The 20,075-nt window shown below is 43.7% G+C and overlaps 1 protein-coding gene across 1 annotated transcript in view; it reads right to left on the bottom strand.

The window, feature by feature from the left end:
* The window catches only part of AP4E1 (adaptor related protein complex 4 subunit epsilon 1), a 34,411-nt gene extending 25,786 nt beyond the window's left edge, over positions 1 to 8,625 (bottom strand). Inside the window, exons 1-3 of the mRNA XM_074966341.1 lie at positions 8,470 to 8,625; positions 5,468 to 5,539; positions 3,737 to 3,860 (exon numbers count right to left, since the gene is read on the bottom strand). Of these exons, the coding sequence (XP_074822442.1) occupies positions 3,737 to 3,860; positions 5,468 to 5,539; positions 8,470 to 8,625 (352 nt within the window). The remainder of the gene's footprint in view (positions 1 to 3,736; positions 3,861 to 5,467; positions 5,540 to 8,469) is intronic.
* Between the last annotated feature and the right edge of the window lie 11,450 nt (positions 8,626 to 20,075).

Below are 20,075 nucleotides of genomic sequence, written 5' to 3'. Positions count from 1 at the left end.
CTATCCTCCAGTCATCTGGTACAGAAGCGGATTTAAATGAAAGGTTACAGACTACAGTTAGTAGTTCTGCAATTTCACATTTGAGTTCCTTCAGAACTCTTGGGTGAATATCATCTGGTCCTGGTGACTTACAACTGTTTATCAATTTGTTCCAAAACCTCCTCTAATGATACCTCAATTTGGGACAGTTCCTCAGATCTGTCACCTAAAAAGAAGGGCTGTTTGGGAATCTCCCTCACATCCTCAGCCTGGAAGACTGATACAAAGAATTCATTTAGTTTCTCCGCCCTATCGTCCTTGAGTGCTCCTTTAGCACCTTGATCGTCCAGGGGCCCTACTGGCTGTTTAGCAGGCTTCCTGCTTCTGAAGTACTTAAAAAAAAATTGCTATTACTTTGAGTCTTTGGCTAACTGTTCCTCAAATTCTTTTTGGGTTTCCTAATTGTATTTTTACATTTCATTTGCCAGCGTTTATGCTCCTTTCTATTTTCCTCACTAGGATTTAACTTCCACTTTTTAAAGGATGCCTTTTTACCTCTCATTGCTTTTTTTACTTTGTTGTTTAGCCACGGCGGCTCTTTTTTGGTTCTCTTATTATGTTTTTTAATTTGGGGTATACATTTAAGTTGAGCCTCTATTATGGTGTCTTTTAAAAGTTTCCATGCAGCTTGCAGAGATTTCACTTTTGGCACTGTACCCTTTAATTTCTGTTTAACTAACCTCCTCATGTTTGTGTAGTTCCCCTTTCTGAAATTAAATGCTACAGTGTTGGGCCGCTGTGGTGTTTTTCCTGCCACAGGGATATGAAATTCAATTATATTATGGTCACGATTACCAAGCAGCCCAGCTATATTCACCTCTTGGACCAGATCCTGTGCTCAACTTAGGACTAAATCACTACACAATCAATACACACACACACACCCCGAACAAAAGGAGTGACAAGATGGAGGATGACTCCACAAGAGAACCTTTGAGGCAGATGAACAATTCCCTAATGTAGCCCCCTGGGACTGCTCACCCAGGAAAGAACGGAGACACTCAAGATCCCTGTCCACCATTGCATACAACTGTAGAGTCAGCAGTACCAAAGACAATTGAACAACTTTATAATATCAGCTTAGACACCTACTCATTCTCCATTACTAGTAGATCCTCAAACCAAAGCAATGAGTGCTGTTTTTTGTCCAGGATATCTGAGGCATCTAGATACTGAAAGACTGGCCTCACACAACCTTCTCAATAATATTACCTACAAGGGAAGATATGAAACTGGTTGACAGTTAGCCAGTTTGTCAATCTCTTGATCAGAGACCATATACAAGCAGTCTTCAAAAGAGATTGCACCCTGCCTTCCACAAGGTGTTAACAATTCCTATGAACATCACACTGAGCACCTTTTCACTGGTCTTCAATAGTGAGGAAGGACATGGGTCTAAAATTACAGTTTCTGATACAAGATTTATCCAGCTCCAGTGCTTGAGTGAATTATACCAGCTGAAATTCAAACACAGAAAACCTAACAGTTATTTTACCCAATATATTGCCTTGCTATTGTGGATGCAGATAATTTGGCCCACATCTGAACTATTTTCTCTGCAACACAAGAAATGTCTTCACGAAAAAAAATGAGTCCTTGTGGCACCTTAGAGACTAACAAATTTATTTGGGCATAAGCTTTTGTGGGGTAAACCCCACTTCATCAGATGCATGGAGTGGAAAATACAGAGGCAGGTATAAATACACACCACATGAAAAGATGGGAGTTGCCTTACCAAGTGGGGGATCAGTGCTAACGAGCCAATTCAATTGAGGTGGAAGTGGGCTATTTTCAACAGTTGACAAGAAGGGGTGAATACCAAGGGAGGAAAAATCACAATAGCCCACTTCCACCTTAATTGAATTGGCTCGTTAGCACTAACCCCCCATTTGGTAAGGCAACTCCCATCTTTTCATGTGGTGTGTATTTATACCTGCCTCTGTATTTTCCACTCCATGCATCTGATGAAGTGGGTTTTAGCCCACAAAAGCTTATGCCCAAATAAATTTGTTAGTCTCCGAGGGCTTGGCTACACTTGCAGACGTAGAGCACTGGGAGTTAAACCACCCTTCGGAGAACGCAGCAGAGAAAATGCTGCTATGTGTTTACACTGTCAGCTGCAAGCGCACAGGCATGGCCATATTAGCAGCTCTTGCAATGCCACAAAGAGCAGTGAATTGTGGTAGCTATGCCAGTGTGCAAGTGGCTGCACTGTGCTTTTCAAATGGGGACGGGGGGAGAGAGTGTGACAGGGAGTGTGTTGTGTGTATGTGGGGGGAGAGACAGTGTATTTTGGGGGGCTGAGAGCGTGTCAGCATGCTGTCTCGTAAATTCAGATAGCAGCAGACCCGCACCCTCTCACACATGCTCACAACAGCAGCATTCCACACTAATTGTTTGCTTTGTTCCAGAGCAGATAAGCATGCTGGCTGTCAGAAACGGAGCTTTGAAAGGGGATATCCGCATGCCTGCAGCCAATTTCAAAACAACGAGAAGAGTGGCCACTTGACTTCAGGGGATTATGGGACGTTTCCGGAGGCCAATCACAGCGCAGTAATGCAACACTTCGTCCACACTGACGCCTGGGCGTTTCAGCCGGGGCGCAGCAAGCTTTAGGCTTCTCGTGGAGGTGGATTATCAGGAGCGCTCCAGCTGCAGAGTCCAGGTGCTCTACATGCCTTGCCAGTGTGGACATCTCAGGAGTTAGGGCGCCAGGGGTTGCTTTAATGCACTCTAACTTGCAAGTGTAGCCGAGCCCTAAGGTGCCACAAGGACTCTTCATCGTTTTTGCTGATACAGACTAACACGGCTACCACTCTGAAACCTGTCTTCACTAAGACACTTGAATCAGCAACCTCTTGGAGATACCCCAGATTAAGCAGAATGTCAACTCCTTGAAACAAATCTACTGATAAGACTTTGTAGATAAAGAAGAGTTTCATATCTCTGTTTTGTTACCCATACAATATGTGGTGTAAAATTTCAAAAATTCTTTTACACCATCAGTCAGATTTCTCCATAGACTTCTGCACTGGCGCTCTCGTTATCTTCCCTCTCGCCTCATTTGTCACAAGCCATCTCTAACTCGAGGTGACCGATGTGTACAAAGACAGGGAAGAATATGCTTAAAGGGCACTGCACTAATATTGAAAAGAAAAGATTATAAAACCCTATAAAAACATAAATACAGTTGAATGTTGGAGAACCAGCACCCTCAATTTGGAAGCACTCTTACTCCACTAAATATTGTCTCTTTAATATTCCACTTATATTATTTTAAGAGGTTATTTATGACAACTATATATAAAGTTTCCACATGGAAATTGACCTTCAAGCCAGTGTGTCTCTTTGAAATACAAGCATTTTCATTTAAAGGGTATGTGTCTACTGTTTACTAGAGCGGATATTCAAAATTATTAAATAATACAAAGGTGGTGGGTGGGTTGTTTGTTTTTTTATGGTTTCCCCTCTGCACCCATTTTTCAACCAGGTACTTAAAACTCCTTCAAACTAAAATAATTTTATATTTTCAAATTTTGAAATATTAAGTTGAATTTTTTTTTCCCCAAAAAGAAAACATATTGAAAATAAACTTTCAACCAGTTCTTGTATTTACTATGACTTCCAACCCAATTTCAGGGGACATTTGTGGCAATTTTGAGCGCAATATTAAGATATACCAGTCTTATACACATACCAACTCTTTTTTCTAAAAGGTTTCCCTGTTGTGCTAGCTTAATAGCATGGATGTATCCGAAGGAGGACTCATATCCCAGCATTTCACAATAGATTAGTCTCACCATACATTCTTTCATCAGTCTCTGAAATACCAAGAATGAAATATTAAGAAATTTAGAATAGTTATAAGTGCTCTGTTCCTCTTTGCAGCTCTAACATATTGAGGTTTGAGACTTTGACAAGTATATATTATAAACAAAAAGCACTACTTTTTCTAAACACAGAATTTAACATTTCTAAAATGAAAGTTTATCAATATTTGATGTGATACTAATGTTTCAAAACAAATTTAAGTTAAACTACAACTGAACTTCATCAAATTCCATGCATAAATATGTTATCTGGTTATGAGTGGCATCCTTGCAATCAAAACAAAATTATGACCATCATGGGTATTAAAATGAATAGTCACAAGGCACTGTACCACCGTACGTACAATACCACAAATTATTCCACATCCCATTGTTGTTGTATCACCAATGGGAGGAAAGTGGTCAGTGCAGTCACAAATGGAAGAGGAATGGTTCCACTAAATACTTTCTCTATTAAAAAACATTTTTGTAGTGCGGACCACAACTTTATAAAGCCAATAATGAATGACAGATTAAACATGATCTTGCAGTGTGACAATGTCGCAAAAAAACACATACCATACTAAGGGTCTGTATACACATCGAATTATTCAGGAATAATTATTCCTGAATAACGTCATGTGTGGATAGACCTATTCCGGAATAAGAGTATCCACACATGGAGTTATTCTGGAACCACTTTTACTCTTTAAATTCACGTTACCTTAATCCAAATTAATTTTCAAGTACAGATAATCCCTAGATTGCATATACAATGGAACTGCATGCTAGGTTAGAAAGGTAATTATTATGAACACAGAAGCATGCTTGTCTGAAATCTGTAATGATTGGTCTCCATTAGAGAATTCCTTGACTAATCTCAAGCAACCAGTGGGTGGTAACTTGACAGATGGTAGAACCAGTGTTCTGAGACAGCACAAACAGATGGGCAGGAGAACTCTAAGGGTATGTCTTCACTACCCGCTGGATCGGCGGGTAGTGATCGATCAATCGGGGATAGATTTATCGCGTTTTGTCTAGATGCGACAAATCGATCCCCGAATCGACCCTGTACTCCACTTCGGCAGGAGGGGTAAGCGGAGTCGACAGGGCAACCGCCGCAGTCAACTCACCGCCGTGAGGACGGCCAGGTACTAAGATACTTCAGCTACGCTATTCGCATAGCTGAAGTTGAAGTTGCATATCTTAGTTCGAACCCCCACCCCCAATGTAGCCCAGGCCTTAAACTGCACTTGGGAGGAGTAATTGGACATGCTCAGCTGCATCACCCGATTTCCCTGTCTACACTAGTACTGCAAGAGTACAGAGTGACCCACTACAAGGTACAACAGTGGCAATACTTGCTCCAAGCAAGCACAGTTGCAATAGTACTCTCGCTGCTTGGGCACCATTGCAAAAACCTGGGTGTAGACATAAGGTGTATTACAAGTACAGCATGTTCTTGTAACGGTGCTAACAAATGCAAGATTTCTCTAGTGTATACCAACTATACCAAACTAGTATTCACTCACCCCGCCAAGCACAAGTCTGCACATTACTATTCTTAAATTCAGTCTACAGTAAAGGTAAATTTCATTACAAATAAGACTAAAACTTACAAGTGTTGTAGTGGGAGCAGAAACTGTGGCTTTCAAATTAGTTTGTTCCTGTTGTATTAATTTTTCTTCCTCCTATAAAAGAATAATTTAAACATTTTTAAGATCTTGCATAATTTTGGGGGGGTTAAAAAAACGAAACAAATGATGGCAAGGAAAGCATGAACTATTAGAATTCTATCAAAAATAATTTATATAATCTTACGGTCTTCATTTGTTTTTTGTATAAATAATATTACAAAGCTATTACACTTCCAATTTCACTAGATTTACAGCTTCAAAGGGTTTCACTAGATTTCCATATACTGCTTTTTTAAAAGCACAAAAAATGGTATACTTTCCATATCTACACTTTCATCTGCTCACTCTTCCATTGGCCTGTATTACAGTATACATAAGTTTATTGATTTAAAAGGGTCTAACAGTACTTCATTTATATTCTTGGACTTGGAAAATATTTTAAAGTGCACAGTTTTAATACATGCCATTCAAAACAAAAACTGCATTCTGCAGCCATTTTGCAAGCTCAGCAAGCTTGGCCCTAGTTAGGACTTAGACCTGGTCTACACTAGCGGGGTGGGATCGATCTAAGTTACGCAACTTCAGCTCCATGAATAGCATAGCTGAAGTTGACGTACTTAGATCTACTTACCGCGGTATCTTCACTGCGGTAAGTCGACTGCTGACGCTCCCCCGTCGACTCCGCCTGCATCCCTTGCCCTGGTGGAGTATCGGAGTCGACGGGAGAGCGCTCGGCGGTCCATTTATCGCGTCTTCACTAATGCGATAAATTGACCGCTGCTGGATCAATCGCTCTGGAGGTAAGTGTAGACATGCCATTTGATGAGACCTCTAGTGCCTAAACAATTACACTGGTAATTCAGCCAGTAACACCCTTTCTTCTAAATCGGTATTTGAAATAATACACAGCATGGTGTCAGGGAATGATACGATGCGTTATTTTGGACGACAGATAACACTAAGGTCCTGCCCACTTGTACACCACGCACTCTTAGAAATAGAAAGGGATTTATCTCTGTATCCTGGCCAAGTTACATCATCTTATTTACACCTACTCTAACAAAAACTGATCACTGTGTATTGCATTCATATTTACTCCCTGTACTAAACTGGAAAGATGGTCCAATGGGTAGGGCTCTAGACTCTGGCTTTGAGATCCTGCTCTGTCACTGCCTTCCTGTGTGACTATGGACAAACCATTTAACCTCTCGGTGCCTCAGCTCCCAATCTGTAAAAAAGGGATTTACAGCACTTTTCTACCAGAGGCGAAGTAAGCATACTAAGTATAAATATATTAAAGGTAGGGTCACTAATTTTGGTTGGACGTATTCCTGGACATTTCATCACATGACAATATTTAATTCCAAAATCTTTAATTCCTGGAGATTCCAGGACAATCCTGAGGGTTGGCACCCTAATTAAAGCCTATGAGGCACCCAGATTCTATTGTAACTGGGGCCATATCAATAGGCAGGGTGGGTAGAAAGAAAAGCATGTTTCTGGGCAGAGCTGAACAGGTGTGTTTCACCCCAGAGGCAGCTGCCAACACCTGCTGACCTTCCAGATTCAGGCTTTTCTACCCCACCCACGGCAGGGGCGGGCGGAGCTGCTTGGCCGAAAACCCGTCTGCTCTAATACCTGGCGACAAGGACCCCCATGGCTTCGCGCTGTCCAGAACATGAGACACACGCGGCACGGGAAGCCAGGGACACGGGTGAGAAGGGAGACCGCGGACCCAGCCTCCCCGCTCGCTTTCAGCCTGGGGTGGGGGGTGCAAGGCCATGACTACAATCAGTGGTGAGCTGGAGCCGGTTCGCACCGGTTCGGTAGAACCGGTTGTTAAATTTAGAAGCCCTTTTAGAACCTCCTGGTACAACCAGTTCTAAAAGAGCTTCTAAATTTAACTGGCCAAAAGTGGCGCCTTAGGCGCCGACTCCATGGGTGCTCCAGCCCTAGAGCACCCAAGGGGAAAATTTGGTGGGTGCAGAGCACCCACCGGCAGCTCTCCGCCCCACCCCCGGCCCCAACTCACCTCCGCTCCATCTCCGCCTCCTCCCCTGAACGCGCCACCCCGCTCTGCTTCTCCGTCCCCCCCAAGCTTCCAGTGAATCAGTTGAGAAGCAGGCAGCGGCTTTGCACTCAGGCCCAGGGAGGCGGAGGTACAGGGGGGCGGGGGGCACGAGGAGGGCCGCCCATGCTGCAGCAGGTAACCCGGGGGAGGCCCGCAGGGGAACCACTCCCCACCCCAGCTCACCTCCGCCACCCTTGACCTGAGAGAGAAGCTGCCGCCTGCTTCTCAGCCCTCCCAGGCTTCCCGCCAAAAAGCTGATTCGCGGGAAGCTGGGGGGGGGGGGGGAGGGGGCAGAGAAGCAGAGCGGGTCAGCGCGTTCAGCGGAGAAGGCGTAGTGGAGGTGAGGTGAGCTGGGGCCGGGCACGGGGCAGGGAGCTGCCGGTGGGTGCTCTCCACCCACCAAATTTTCCCCGTTGGTGCTCCAGCCCCGGAGCACCCAGGGAATCCGTGCCTAAAGCGCCACTTTTGATGTGATCAGTGGGGGAGCAGCCGCTCCCCCTGCTCCCCCCCAGCTACGCTCCCCCACCCCTAGGAGCCAGAAGGACCTGCCGGATGCTTCCTGGGAGCAGCCCCAGGTAAGCTCCGCTAGGACTCCCCACCTCGCCCCCCCAGCAGGTGCCGCTGGCTCTTAGGGGTGGTCACCCACTACAATGGCCCATGAGACCCTCCTGCCCGGTTCTGGGGGCAGTCAGGGGACAGGGGTGGATGGCACAGAGGTCCGGGGGGGGGAGAAGTTGGATAGGGCAGGAGTCCCAGGAGGTGGGGGTGGGCAACGACCCCCTCGTGGGGTGAGGAGGGAACCTGCTTTTAAGATTTTGACAGCTCACCACTGGCTACAATTCACAGGGGAGAAGGTCCGGCCGTCCAGGGGCCCAGCCCCGCGGAGCCACCCCGCTCCCCCACCAGCCCGTACATGTTTGGAGGTGAGCGCGGTGATGCTCCGGATCAAGCCGCCCAGCCGCGAGGTGGCCGAGACCCGACCCGGGCCCCCGCCGGGCCCGGCCCCCGGGTCGTGCTGCCCCAGCAGGCCGGGCAGCGCGCTCAGCGTCCGCTCCACCACGTCGCTCATACCCGGCCCAGCCCCGCCGCCGGCGGCGGCCCCCACTCGCAGGCTGCCGCCTCCCGGAAGGGCAGGGCAGGGCCTGCTCCCGCCCCCGCCGCCCCGTACTTCCGGTTTGCCTGACTGAAAAAACTTTATTGAGGCTCCCGGCGCGGACAGCGGACACTGGGGCGCTGCTGGTGCGGGGAGAGAGGCGCCTAGAGCGGCGGGCTCCTGGGGTCCAGGCAGCCCGAGTCCCCGCCAGGTGATGTGGGACCTCAGGGAGCCATGCGGAAAGCAGCGACCCCCGCCTGAGCACCGTGCCTGACCAGGCCTGGCCCCGCAGACCTGAAGGGCTGGGGCCCGAGGCGCTGCCTAGAAGCCCCTGCGGGCGGCAGCTTATACAGTTCTCCCGCACAGGCCGTATGGATCCACCCCAGCGGGCTGAGCATGTGGGGCCGAGGCCCCGGCACAGAGTAGGAGTCCGCCCCTTGAGCACTGTGGGCTGCTCTTGACAACTCTGGTTTTCCCCCTAGGACGCTTGTCTGAGCTTAGGGGGCATGGAGACTTGGCATTTCCTCCGGCACAGAGAGGGGAGAGTGCCCTGCTCATCAGCTTCACCTCGGCACAGCAAGTGGGCTGCATATGGACCCGGCTCAGTTGTGTGGGGGAGCAGAGCTGGCCATCTGCTGTGCGGCTCCCTGCTTTCGCCACTGATCACCATTGGTGAGTGGCAACGCCCAATTCTTTGAGAGGTTTCCTGGCCTCCCTTAACTCCCAACACCCTGCCACACACAGCCTGCTAAACCTGAAGGTGGAGCTGAAATTCCACTTTCTAAACTGGAGCGCACAGCTAGGGGATTCAGTCTTGACAGAAGGATCCTGGAATCAGACAGGACTGCTCGCACAAGGTTTTGAAACTTGGCAAGATTTGCTTTAGGTAACCTCTCTTCATAAGTCCTTTCACAAAATCTCAAAACCCTAGGATGGTCACTCATCCTGCCAACCCGAGAGGGACGCAGTGGTTGGGATAGGTTAGTAAAATACTTATTTTGATGTGTAAAAGCTGTGACAAATCAGTTACATGCTTATAGGTCTTTATTCATCTGTGAAAGTCTGAAAAGAATGAGTTTAAAGTTAAGTAGCAGAATTAACTGAATTTTCAGATCCTTTATTCCAATGGAAAATATCAATAAGAGATTTTTCTCTTTTTCTTCAGTAGCAGAAACAACAAAATAAACCCCAAAGAAATAAATTAAAATGCCCCAGGGGGCTAATTTGTTAAAGTTTTTCTGAGTAGCTTTTCATTTAGAGATGAAAAATTTGTTTTTACAGCATCCGCTCTTGAAAGTGAAGAAATGTGTGTATACCGTGGGACATGAGCTTGATCTTTCAACAATGAAGTCAGTGGGAGTTTTGTGATTGTCTTCAATGGGAACAGCATGGATAAGGCTGAAAAACGAAATGTTCAATCACACGCTGATTCAGATTTCATAATTAAATTGAGAGATCGTGGCAATGTACGATCATTTTCTCAGTTGTGATTGTTTTCTTTTGTACTGTGAAATTACTCTCTCCAGACACATTACCCATAATATTCAGTAAGCATCTACTTTGTAAATAACGATTAATTTAAGAAGAGTTTCTTTTTGTTGTATATTAAGGTTGTTCTTTTCCTCCATCTTGTTTTTAAATTCTAATTGACAGTTTTCTGTCAGTGTAAATGCAGACAGAGTAAGTAAGGAGTGAAACATCCTACCCAATACCTGATCTTTTTTGTTTTTAAGAAGCCCCTTTTAACCTTTAAATTATTAAATCTGAATCAGTTTCTGTTAAATTTCAGTTTCTGTTTTGTAACCTGAAGAGTGTAATTATCAAAAGCTAAAGCTTGCTTCTTTTTTTTTTTTTTTTTTTAAACTTGGTTCAGCAATAAATATTGGGCTGGATCCTATGGTATAGTGTCATAGAATCATAGAAATGTAGGATTGTAAGGGACCTCGATAGTTCAACTAGTCCAGTCCCCTGCACTGAGGCAGGGCTAAGTATTATCTAGACTGTCCCTGACAGGTGTTTGTCTAACCTGTTCTTAAAAACCTCCAATTTTGGAGATTCCACACCCTCCTTAGGTAACTTGTTCTAGTGGTGTGATGCAGCTGCTGTACCAAACAGCTAATGGAATGTGGTTGGAGAGACCATATAGTCAGCCCTGGTACAATCACATCAATGTAAAATGGATTATCCAGTGGCATGAAGCTCCCGAAAGGCTTGGCCACCTCCATCCTGCTGGCATAGCGGGTGTGGCTGGAAGAAAGCATGTACCAATCTCTGGTTGTGGTTTTAGCTCCTTAGAACAACTGGCATCAGTGAAAGCAGCCCTCAGCCTGCTCTAGCTCTTATGCTGGGCAATTGGGCCTGTTCACAGTGGCCCCAGGATCACAGGAGCGGAAAGGTGCCACCACTGCACCACACCGTCCCTACATGCATTCTGTACACTTCAGACAGACCCGGGATCTGACACATCATTTACAATGTTGTGGCTGCTTGTTTGTTTCAGTACTGTCTCTTTAACTAGCATGTGGTTTTGATACTGCAAACACTAACATTATTATTATTTATATTACTGTAGGAGCCCTGTTTATGCACTAGCACCCCATTATGCTAGTTGCTGTACAAATACAGAACAAAAAGACAGTCCCTACCCCAAAGAGCTTACGATCTAAGTATGGGACAAGAACAACAGCCGAATACAGGTATCTGGGGGAATATAAGGAAACAAAGAGACAGCACTGGCCAGCATGACAGGCTGTGAGTCTCAGTATACCAGCAGCTTAATCATTTTCAAGTAGTTGGAGGCATCATGGCAAAGAAGAGCCTTGAGGAGGATTAATGAGGTAGTTTTGTTGATGTTTGTGGGGAGCTTCTTCCAAGCATGAAGGGCAGCATGAAAGAAAACATGAAGGTGCTTGATTGAAATTTTAACAAGTGGGTGATGGAAGTTGCCTTCATAGGCTGGTCAGAGGCAGGATTTGACATCTAAATAGTGAATCAGACAGAATAGGTATGGTGGTGATAGGCCATGAAAGGCCTTGAAAATGAAGACAAGTAGCTTATGTTTGTTGTGATAGAGAAGGGGGAGCCAGTAGAGGGATACAAAGAGAGGGGTGACCTGATCAAAGCGACTGGCTAGGAATATGATCTTTACAGCAGCATTCTGAATGGATCTGAGCAGGGCAAGATTGTGTTTGTCAAGCCCAGAGAGAAGGGTGGTACAGTAATCGCTATGCAAGACAATGAGAAGAACCTTGATGAGAATTTTGGTGGGTGGATAGGAAAGACCATATCTTAGAAAAGTTATGCGGGAAGAATTAGCAAGATTTATAGAGCCCAAATCCACAGGTATCCACAGACCATTTTTGCGGATCGCAGTGTGGATGGTGATACAAATTCTGTATCCACACAGGGCTCTACAGCATACACTGACCTGAACAGAGCTGCTGGCGCCCAGCCTGCAGGCTCCAGTTCAGCTCTCTGAATCACACAGCAGTGTGCTGAGCATTCTGGGAGGTGTAGTCCCCTGATTACTTGGAGGGAGGAGGTAAACTACAACTCCCAGAAGGGATTGAGCCAAGCACCATAAGGTGGGGTTGCTCTTTAAATAAGCAGGCGGTAAACTGCGTGCATTAGAGCCCCTGCAACGGGGTTGAGGTGTCCAAGCCCCCCACAGGGAGGGCGGCATTGCATAGAAGGACCCAGAATTATAGCCTCCCTGCTGAAGCGGGGAAGGAGGTACGGCAGGGTCAGAGCAGGTGGCAGGGCAGGAGGTCTCTGGGGGGAAGTGGGGCTGGGAATTGGGTGCTTGACACAGCCCTGTGTCACTACTGCGCAGTGACCTGTGGAGCTGTTTAGAGCCCTGCAAATATGCGGATATCCACAGACTATTTTTGTGGATCGCAGCTCCAGTGCTGATACACTTTTTGTATCTGCGCAGGGGTCTAAAGATTTAGGCATAGCCTGGATGTGAAAACAGAGAGAGAGGTCCAAGTCCAGGATGATGCCCAGGAGTTGGTCTGATTCATATGATTTTGTTGCTCTCAATAGTAGTTGTTTTGTTGCTCTCATACAAGCAAGAGCCTTAGTAAGTAAGCCTTCACATCAGAATGCAGCCCTTGAGTGTCACTTATGATTTTTGTTCCACCTTTAAACTAAACCTAAGATTTCTTAGCTGTGAAAAATAATATTTGTGGTGAGAAAGTGAAATCCTTGAAATTCATGAGTCTGACTGTCTTCAGATACCATTTTTTTCCCCCATGCAATATTCCATCTTTTCCAACTAAGATTCATTTTATATGATCGCATTTAGGTCTAGTTTCACAGATATTAAATTACAACAGGTGCTAAAAGCAAAAGCCTTGTCGTCCTCAGCAGTTTGACACTGAAGGAGCTTAATCCTCATTTCAGTGGCCCCCATCTCTTGCTTTCTTTGTCAGTCACATACCTCAGGCTTTGGCCATGACTCAGAACTGCCCTGAAACACAACAGTGTAACTTCCCATGCTTCTATATGGAAGGAGAATCTCACAGATGATGCTAAGAGTGGAACAGAACACGCATCAAGACAGCAACGGCATAAATATGTGGAGGAGGGGACCACTGTGGCTAACTTACAACCTCAGTCTAGATTTCACCCCCTAAAGGCAAATGCACTGTTTGTCTATTCATTTCTCTCTGATCTCTGAGTCAGGCATTTCTAGGCCTGGTATACTGGGATTTTCCACCAGTTGCTACAAGCTATGCTCACATAATCGTTGATGTATTTTTGAATACAGATGTGAAAGCTTTTTTCCATTGCTGAATAGTAAATAGGGGAAAATCCTAGTCCCACTGAAATCAGTGAGAGTCAGTCAGCTTGCTCATGATCGCAGAATAGCAGGCTCTCCATTTTGCTAAGGTTGAATGGCCACTTCCATTTAAAATACAGACATACACCTTTTTTTTTAGTTTTGCATGATTTTCTCAAATTCTTTTTGGATTGAAATATCCCATATTTAATTTCAACCCAAGGATTAATTGTTTTAGAGAGTGAGCAAACTGTGTCAACCATTTTTGAGTTATATGATTGCAAGGGAAAAAAAATTTTTCCTTATATGTCTGATCAGAACATTTGACTTGAAGATAAAAGCTTTAAATTGGCTGGCTTGTTTTTGTACCTCTCTGATATTAACAAAACAACTAGGAGGAAACTCAGGTCTGTAGTCTGAAAATTAAAATATTTAAAGTTGACAATTTCATGAAGATGTATTAAAAGCTTTCTGTTTGTGTTCTTAGATATTTTAAGGACTACATTTGTTAAGGACAACACAGTTTAGAATATCCCTTTTGAAGACTACTGTGTGACTGAAGCTGGCAAAACTTCTAAGCTTTGCACACCGATGTCTTCAGTTAAATGAAGATAATTATTCTCTTAGTGAAGATGATGGAATTTGCATAAGCTCTGGAGGATGATTAGCTCAATTTTATTATTTATTATTTTTATTGTGGTAGCACCTAGAGGTCCTAGCCCCATTGTAAAAATAGAACAAAGACAATCACTGCCATGAAGAATATGTAATCTAAGGCCTCAATTCTGCAAAGAGTTACATACTTGACTAACTTGATGTGCAGTGAGTAGTTCCATTGAAGTCAACAGGACTACTTGCCATGCATAAAGTTATCCACATATATAAGTATTTGTAGTACCAGGGGCCAAGTCACATGTTATGTGACTTACAAGCGCTGTTAAGGATGACCAGTTTTGGGTATTTCTATTATGGATGATTCAGGTTGGCTAATAACTCTTTTCCTAACAATTTCTTTCTTTCCCTTTAAATAACAAGGATGCTTAATGTGGAGATTTAGCATTAATGCAACATTAAGGTAGAGAAATAAAGAGCACAAAATAAAACTGCTCCCTTCGCGTAAGGATGCAATGTTGCATTCCTGTAATATATTCAATTCCTGCTTTTCTTGTTAATCATAAACCTGAAGAGTGGTTATATCCCAAAATGTGACTGTAAAATAACGTTGATGGAATCAAAATTTATTCTCAGTGTCTGCATGTAAAATGTACTCAATTTACCAATAAAGAGTTTGGATTTTTTAGTTGCTATTCCTTTAAATTCGTCCTGGCATTTGACTGTCAAATTGTCTGCTTTCTGGCTCATGCGTCATCACCGGTAACAAATAATTCTACAATAGGAGCTTATTTGATAATGCATGGGCCAAAATAGAATACCACACATGCTTTTTGCCGTCTGTGTCTGCAGTATGAAGAGAAGTAGGAAAGAGTAAAAACTTATTTTTGTCTGTAAAAAAAAAAAAAAAAAAATAGATGATTCCAAATAAAGCCACAGATTTATTGAGAAAAAAGGTGGATATTTTTTACCAAGTTACTTTTCTGACAGTGATATTCCTTCAATATAGTCTGATGATTAAAGGAGAATGTGAAAGGAGGATATTGATATAATAGGCATCACAGAAACCTGGTGGAGTGAGGACAATCAGTGGAACACAATCCTTCCAGGGTACAAAATTGGAAGGACAGAACAGGTCGTGCGGGGTGGGGAGTGGCACTATATGTCAAAGAAAATGTAGAATCAAATGAAATACAAATCTTAAATGAATCCACATGTTCCATAGAATCTCTATGGATAGTAATTCCATGCTCTAATAAGAGTATAACAATAGGGATCTATTATTGACCACCTGACCAGGACGGTGATAGTGATGATGAAATGCTAAGGGAGATTAGAGAGGCTATCAAAATAAAAAGCTTAATAATAGTGGGGGACTTCAATTATCCCCATATTGACTGGGTACATGTCACCTCAGGATGAAATGCAAAGACAAAATTTCTCAATACTTTAAATGACTGCTTCTTGGAGCAGCTGCTACAGGAACCCACAAGGGGAGAGACAACTTTCAATCTAGTCCTGAGTGGAGCGCAGGATCTGGTCCAAGAGGTAACTATAACAGGACCGCTTGGAAATAGTGACCATAATATAATAACATTTAACATTCCTGTGGTGGGAAGAACAGCTCAACAGCCCAACATTGTGACATTTAATTTCAGAAAGGGAAACTGTGCAAAAATGAGGGGGTTAGTTAAACAGAAATTAAAAGGTACAGTGATGAGTGAAATCCCTGCAAGCTGCATGGACACTTTTCAAAGACACCATAATAGAGGCTCAACTTAAATGTATACCCCAAATTAAAAAACACAGTAAAAGAACTAAAAAAGAGCCACCGTGGCTTAACAACCATATAAAAGAAACAGTGAGAGATAAAAAGGTATCTTTTAAAAAGTGGAAGTAAAATCCTAGTGAGGTAAATAGAAAGGAGCATAAACACTGCCAAATTAAATGTAAAAATGTAATAAGAAAAGCCAAAAAGGAGTTTGAAGAACAGCTAGCCAAAAACTCAAAAGGTAATAAAATGTTTTTTAAGTACATCAGAAGCAGGAAGCCTGCTAAACAACCAGTGGGGACCCTGGACGATCAAGATACAAAAGGAGCACTTAAAGACGATAAAGTCATCACAGAGAAACTAAATTAATTCTTTGCTTCAGCCTTCACAGCTGAGGATGTTAGGGAGATTCCCAAACCTGAGCCATCTTTTGTAGGTGACAAATATGAGGAATTGTCACAGATTGAAGTGACACTAGAGGAGGTTTTGGAATTAATTGAGAAACTTAACAGTAACAAGTCACTGGGACCAAATGGCATTCACCCAAGAGTTCTGAAAGAACTCAAATATGAAATTGCGGAACTATTAACTATGGTTTGTAACCTGTCCTTTAAATCAGCTACTGTACCCAATGACTGGAAGATAGCAAATGTAACGCCAATATTTAAGAAGGGCTCTAGAGGTGATCCTGGCAATTACAGACCGGTAAGTCTAATGTCAGTGCCTGGCAAATTAGTTGAAACAATAGTAAAGAATAAAATTGTCAGACACATAGAAGAACATAAATTGTTGCGCAAAAGTCAACATGGTTTCTGTAAAGCGAGATCATGTCTTACTAATCTATTAGAGGGGGTCAACAAACATGTGGACAAGGGGGATCCAGTGGACATAGTGTACTTAGATTTCCAGAAAGCCTTTGACAAGGTCCCTTACCAAAGGCTCTTACGTAAATTAAGTTGTCATGGGATAAGAGGGAAGATCCTTTCATGGATTGAGAACTGGTTAAAAGACAGGGAACAGAGGGTAGGAATAAATGGTAAATTTTCAGAATGGAGAGGGGTAACTAGTGACCTCAAGGGTCAGTCCTAGGATCAATCCTATTCAACCTATTCATAAATGATTTGGAGAAAGGGGTAAACAGTGAGGTGGCAATGTTTGCAGATGACACTAAACTGCTCAAGATTGTTAAGACCAAAGCAGACTGTGAAGAACTTCAAAAAGCTTTCACAAAACTAAGTGATTGGGCAACAAAATGGCAAATGAAATTTAATGTGGATAAATGTAAAGTAATGCACATTGGAAAAAATAACCCCAACTATACATACAATATGATGGGGCTAATTAAGCTACAACTAATCAAGAGAAAGATCTTGGTGTCATCGTAGATAGTTCTCTGAAGACGTCCATGCAGTGTGCAGCGGCAGTCAAAAAAGCAAACGGGATGTTAGGAATCATTAAAAAAGGAATAGAGAATAAGACGGAGAATCTCTTATTGCCCTTACATAAATCCATGGTACGCCCACATCTTGAATACTGCGTACAGATGTGGTCCCCTCATCTCAAAAAATATATACTGGCATTAGAAAAGGTTCAGAAAAGGGCAACTAAAATGATTAGGGGTTTGGAACAGGTCCCATATGAGGAGAGATTAAAGAGGCTAGGACTTTTCAGCTTGGAAAAGAGGGGATATGATAGAGGTATATAAAATCATGAGTGGTGTGGAGAAAGTGAATAAGGAAAAGTTATTTACTTGTTCCCATAATATAAGAACTAGGAGCACCAAATGAAATTAATGGGAAATTAATAGCAGGTTTAAAATAAATAAAAGGAAGTTCTTCTTCACTCAGCACACAGTCAACCTGTGAAGGTCCTTGCCTGAAGAGGTTGTGAAGGCTAGGACTATAATAGGGTTTAAAAGAGAACTGGATAAATTCATGGAGGTTAAGTTCATTAATGGCTATTAGCCAGGATGGGTAAGGAATGGTGTCCCTAGCCTCTGTTTGTCAGAGGGCGGAGATGGATGGCAGGAGAGAGATCACTAGATCATTACCTGTTAGGTTCACTCCCTCTGGGGCACCTGGTATTGGCCACTGTCAGTAGACGGGATGCTGGGCTGGATGGATCTTTGGTCTGCAGCATGGCCATTCTTATGTTCTTATGATTATTAGTGGATATCGTGGTGTTATGTGTTGTAGTGCAGGGGTTCTGAAACTGTGGTCGGGACCCCAAAGTGGGTCAGGACCCTGTTTTAATGGGGTCGCCAGAGCTGGCTTAGACTTGCTGGGGTCTGGGGCTAAAGCCGAAGCCTGAGCCCCACCGCCTGGGACTGAAGCCTAAGCCCTGGGTATCAGGGCTCAGGTTGTAGGCCCCCTGCCTGGGGCTGAAGCCTTTGGGCTTCGGCTTTGCCCCCCACTCCAACCAGAGGAGGTGAGGCTTGGGCTTTGGCTTTGCCCCCCTACCCCACCCCGGGTGGCAGGGCTTGGGTGGGCTCAGGCTTCGGTCCCCCCTCCTGGGGTCATGTAGTAATTTTTGTTGTCAGAAGGGGGTCACGGTGCAATGAAGTTTGAGAACCCCTGTTGTAGTTCATGCCTGTTATTAGTGTATTATAATGCATATTTGGCCAAATGTTCAAAAACAGTCTGTAGCGTCGTGGGTGTACTTTGTACTTGCAAGTAAAAACTGGTTCAATTATATGTGCCCATACTGCACCCATTTAGAAATCTGATTTCTGATTGCAGTTGTAAATTAAATGGAAAGAAATGTTGTATATTTTCTTTTGGAAACTACCAGCGATAGTCAATTGCTTATCCCACGTGGTCTTAAATTGCGGGGCAGCTTCTGTTTAACGTAACTATGTTTTCCTGCATCATTGCTAACCCTAATGCAGCTCCAACAGTGGTAGTAACAGTGAAAGCCATAATGTAGATAAGTCTCCTGTGATTGCCAGTGTGTTTAACTGAATGTCATTTGACTTGCTCTGAGCAAGGTGCAGGGAATCTTATGTACATAAGAGCTTCCATCATTGCTACCACTATTCTATTAAAAACTGTATGGAGGAGGGATGGCAATCCATTGTGGCTTTTATACAAATATAGATAGATTGATATATGGCTAAATGGACAGATAGGAAACTGAGACATTACTATCACTTATGGCATTATTTGCATTTCTGTGGTTCTACACATTTTCCCAAGTATTTCTATAATAATAGGTGTAAGGAACTAGCTGGAGTTTGAACCACTCCACTGCAGTCTCTGTTCTCAGATTTCAGAGTTGCAGAACCATGCTCCAGGTTGGTAAATTTACCTCCAGTGCTTTTCTAGATTGGGGTTCTTTAGACAGAAATTCTGTCAGCTATCACCACTCTAACTATTGAGATGCACTCAGTTAGTTAATACTGAAATTTTTCAAGTACACTTTCAGTTTTTCCATCCACAGTTAACTGTGGGTGCAAAATTAGAAGCCTTTTTTGAAGATGTGACCATAATTAATCTCCCATTTTTCAAGCAGGCCAATAGTCTTATTTAAGATTCCCACTAGCCCTGAAATAGAACTGCTGCAGGCACAGGCCATGACCCTTTTTCCTAACATAAAACTGAGATGAGGAAATATATTCCTCAGATTGCAGGGGAATCACAAGAGAGTATTTGCTGTGGTTACATTTTAATTTACATATATAATCACGTGTCTGGTTATTCATAATTAAGCCTCTAGATCTATTTTCTCTTTTCAGTTGTTCTCCTGTTCCTTTATTCTTTATTCATAGGCAAGATGTGCTGCGGCTAAACTTTTGATGGTGCCCTGCCTATGGAATAAAAAGAATAATTCATGAATATGCCTGGACGGTGAAATTAAGTGGTGCATGGGCTGGCCTGCTGCAGAGGGGCGAATTTCACCTTTAAAGAGTATAAAGCTGGTAACATGCTGCTTTTCTGTGTTGACTCCAAACCAAATCTTTCTGGGATACCGGGCTTTGAATAGCATGATCTGATTCTCCCTTGGGCTTTCTCCGGAAGATTGCCTTACAATTAAACCGTGCTATTCAGTCTCATCTCCATGCAATTAGGAAAGAAAGCTGGCCCACGCTGCCCATGAATCATATGTCATGTGCATCAGTTTGATGGATATCATAAAAACGCCTCAGTCAGATTTGACCTTCTCCTGTGGGGTGGGGACGCTGACATTGGCGCCTCCCCGGAAACGAGCTAGGCGGTGATCTTGTTTTCCTGCAGATCAGAAGGGGAATGGGAAGCCTCTGTC

Source organism: Natator depressus, chromosome 10 (assembly GCF_965152275.1).
Source record: "Natator depressus isolate rNatDep1 chromosome 10, rNatDep2.hap1, whole genome shotgun sequence".
In the NCBI taxonomy this organism is placed as follows: domain Eukaryota; kingdom Metazoa; phylum Chordata; order Testudines; family Cheloniidae; genus Natator; species Natator depressus.
The sequence above is the reverse complement of the archived record's forward strand: the minus strand, read 5'-3'. Positions and strand labels throughout refer to the sequence as shown.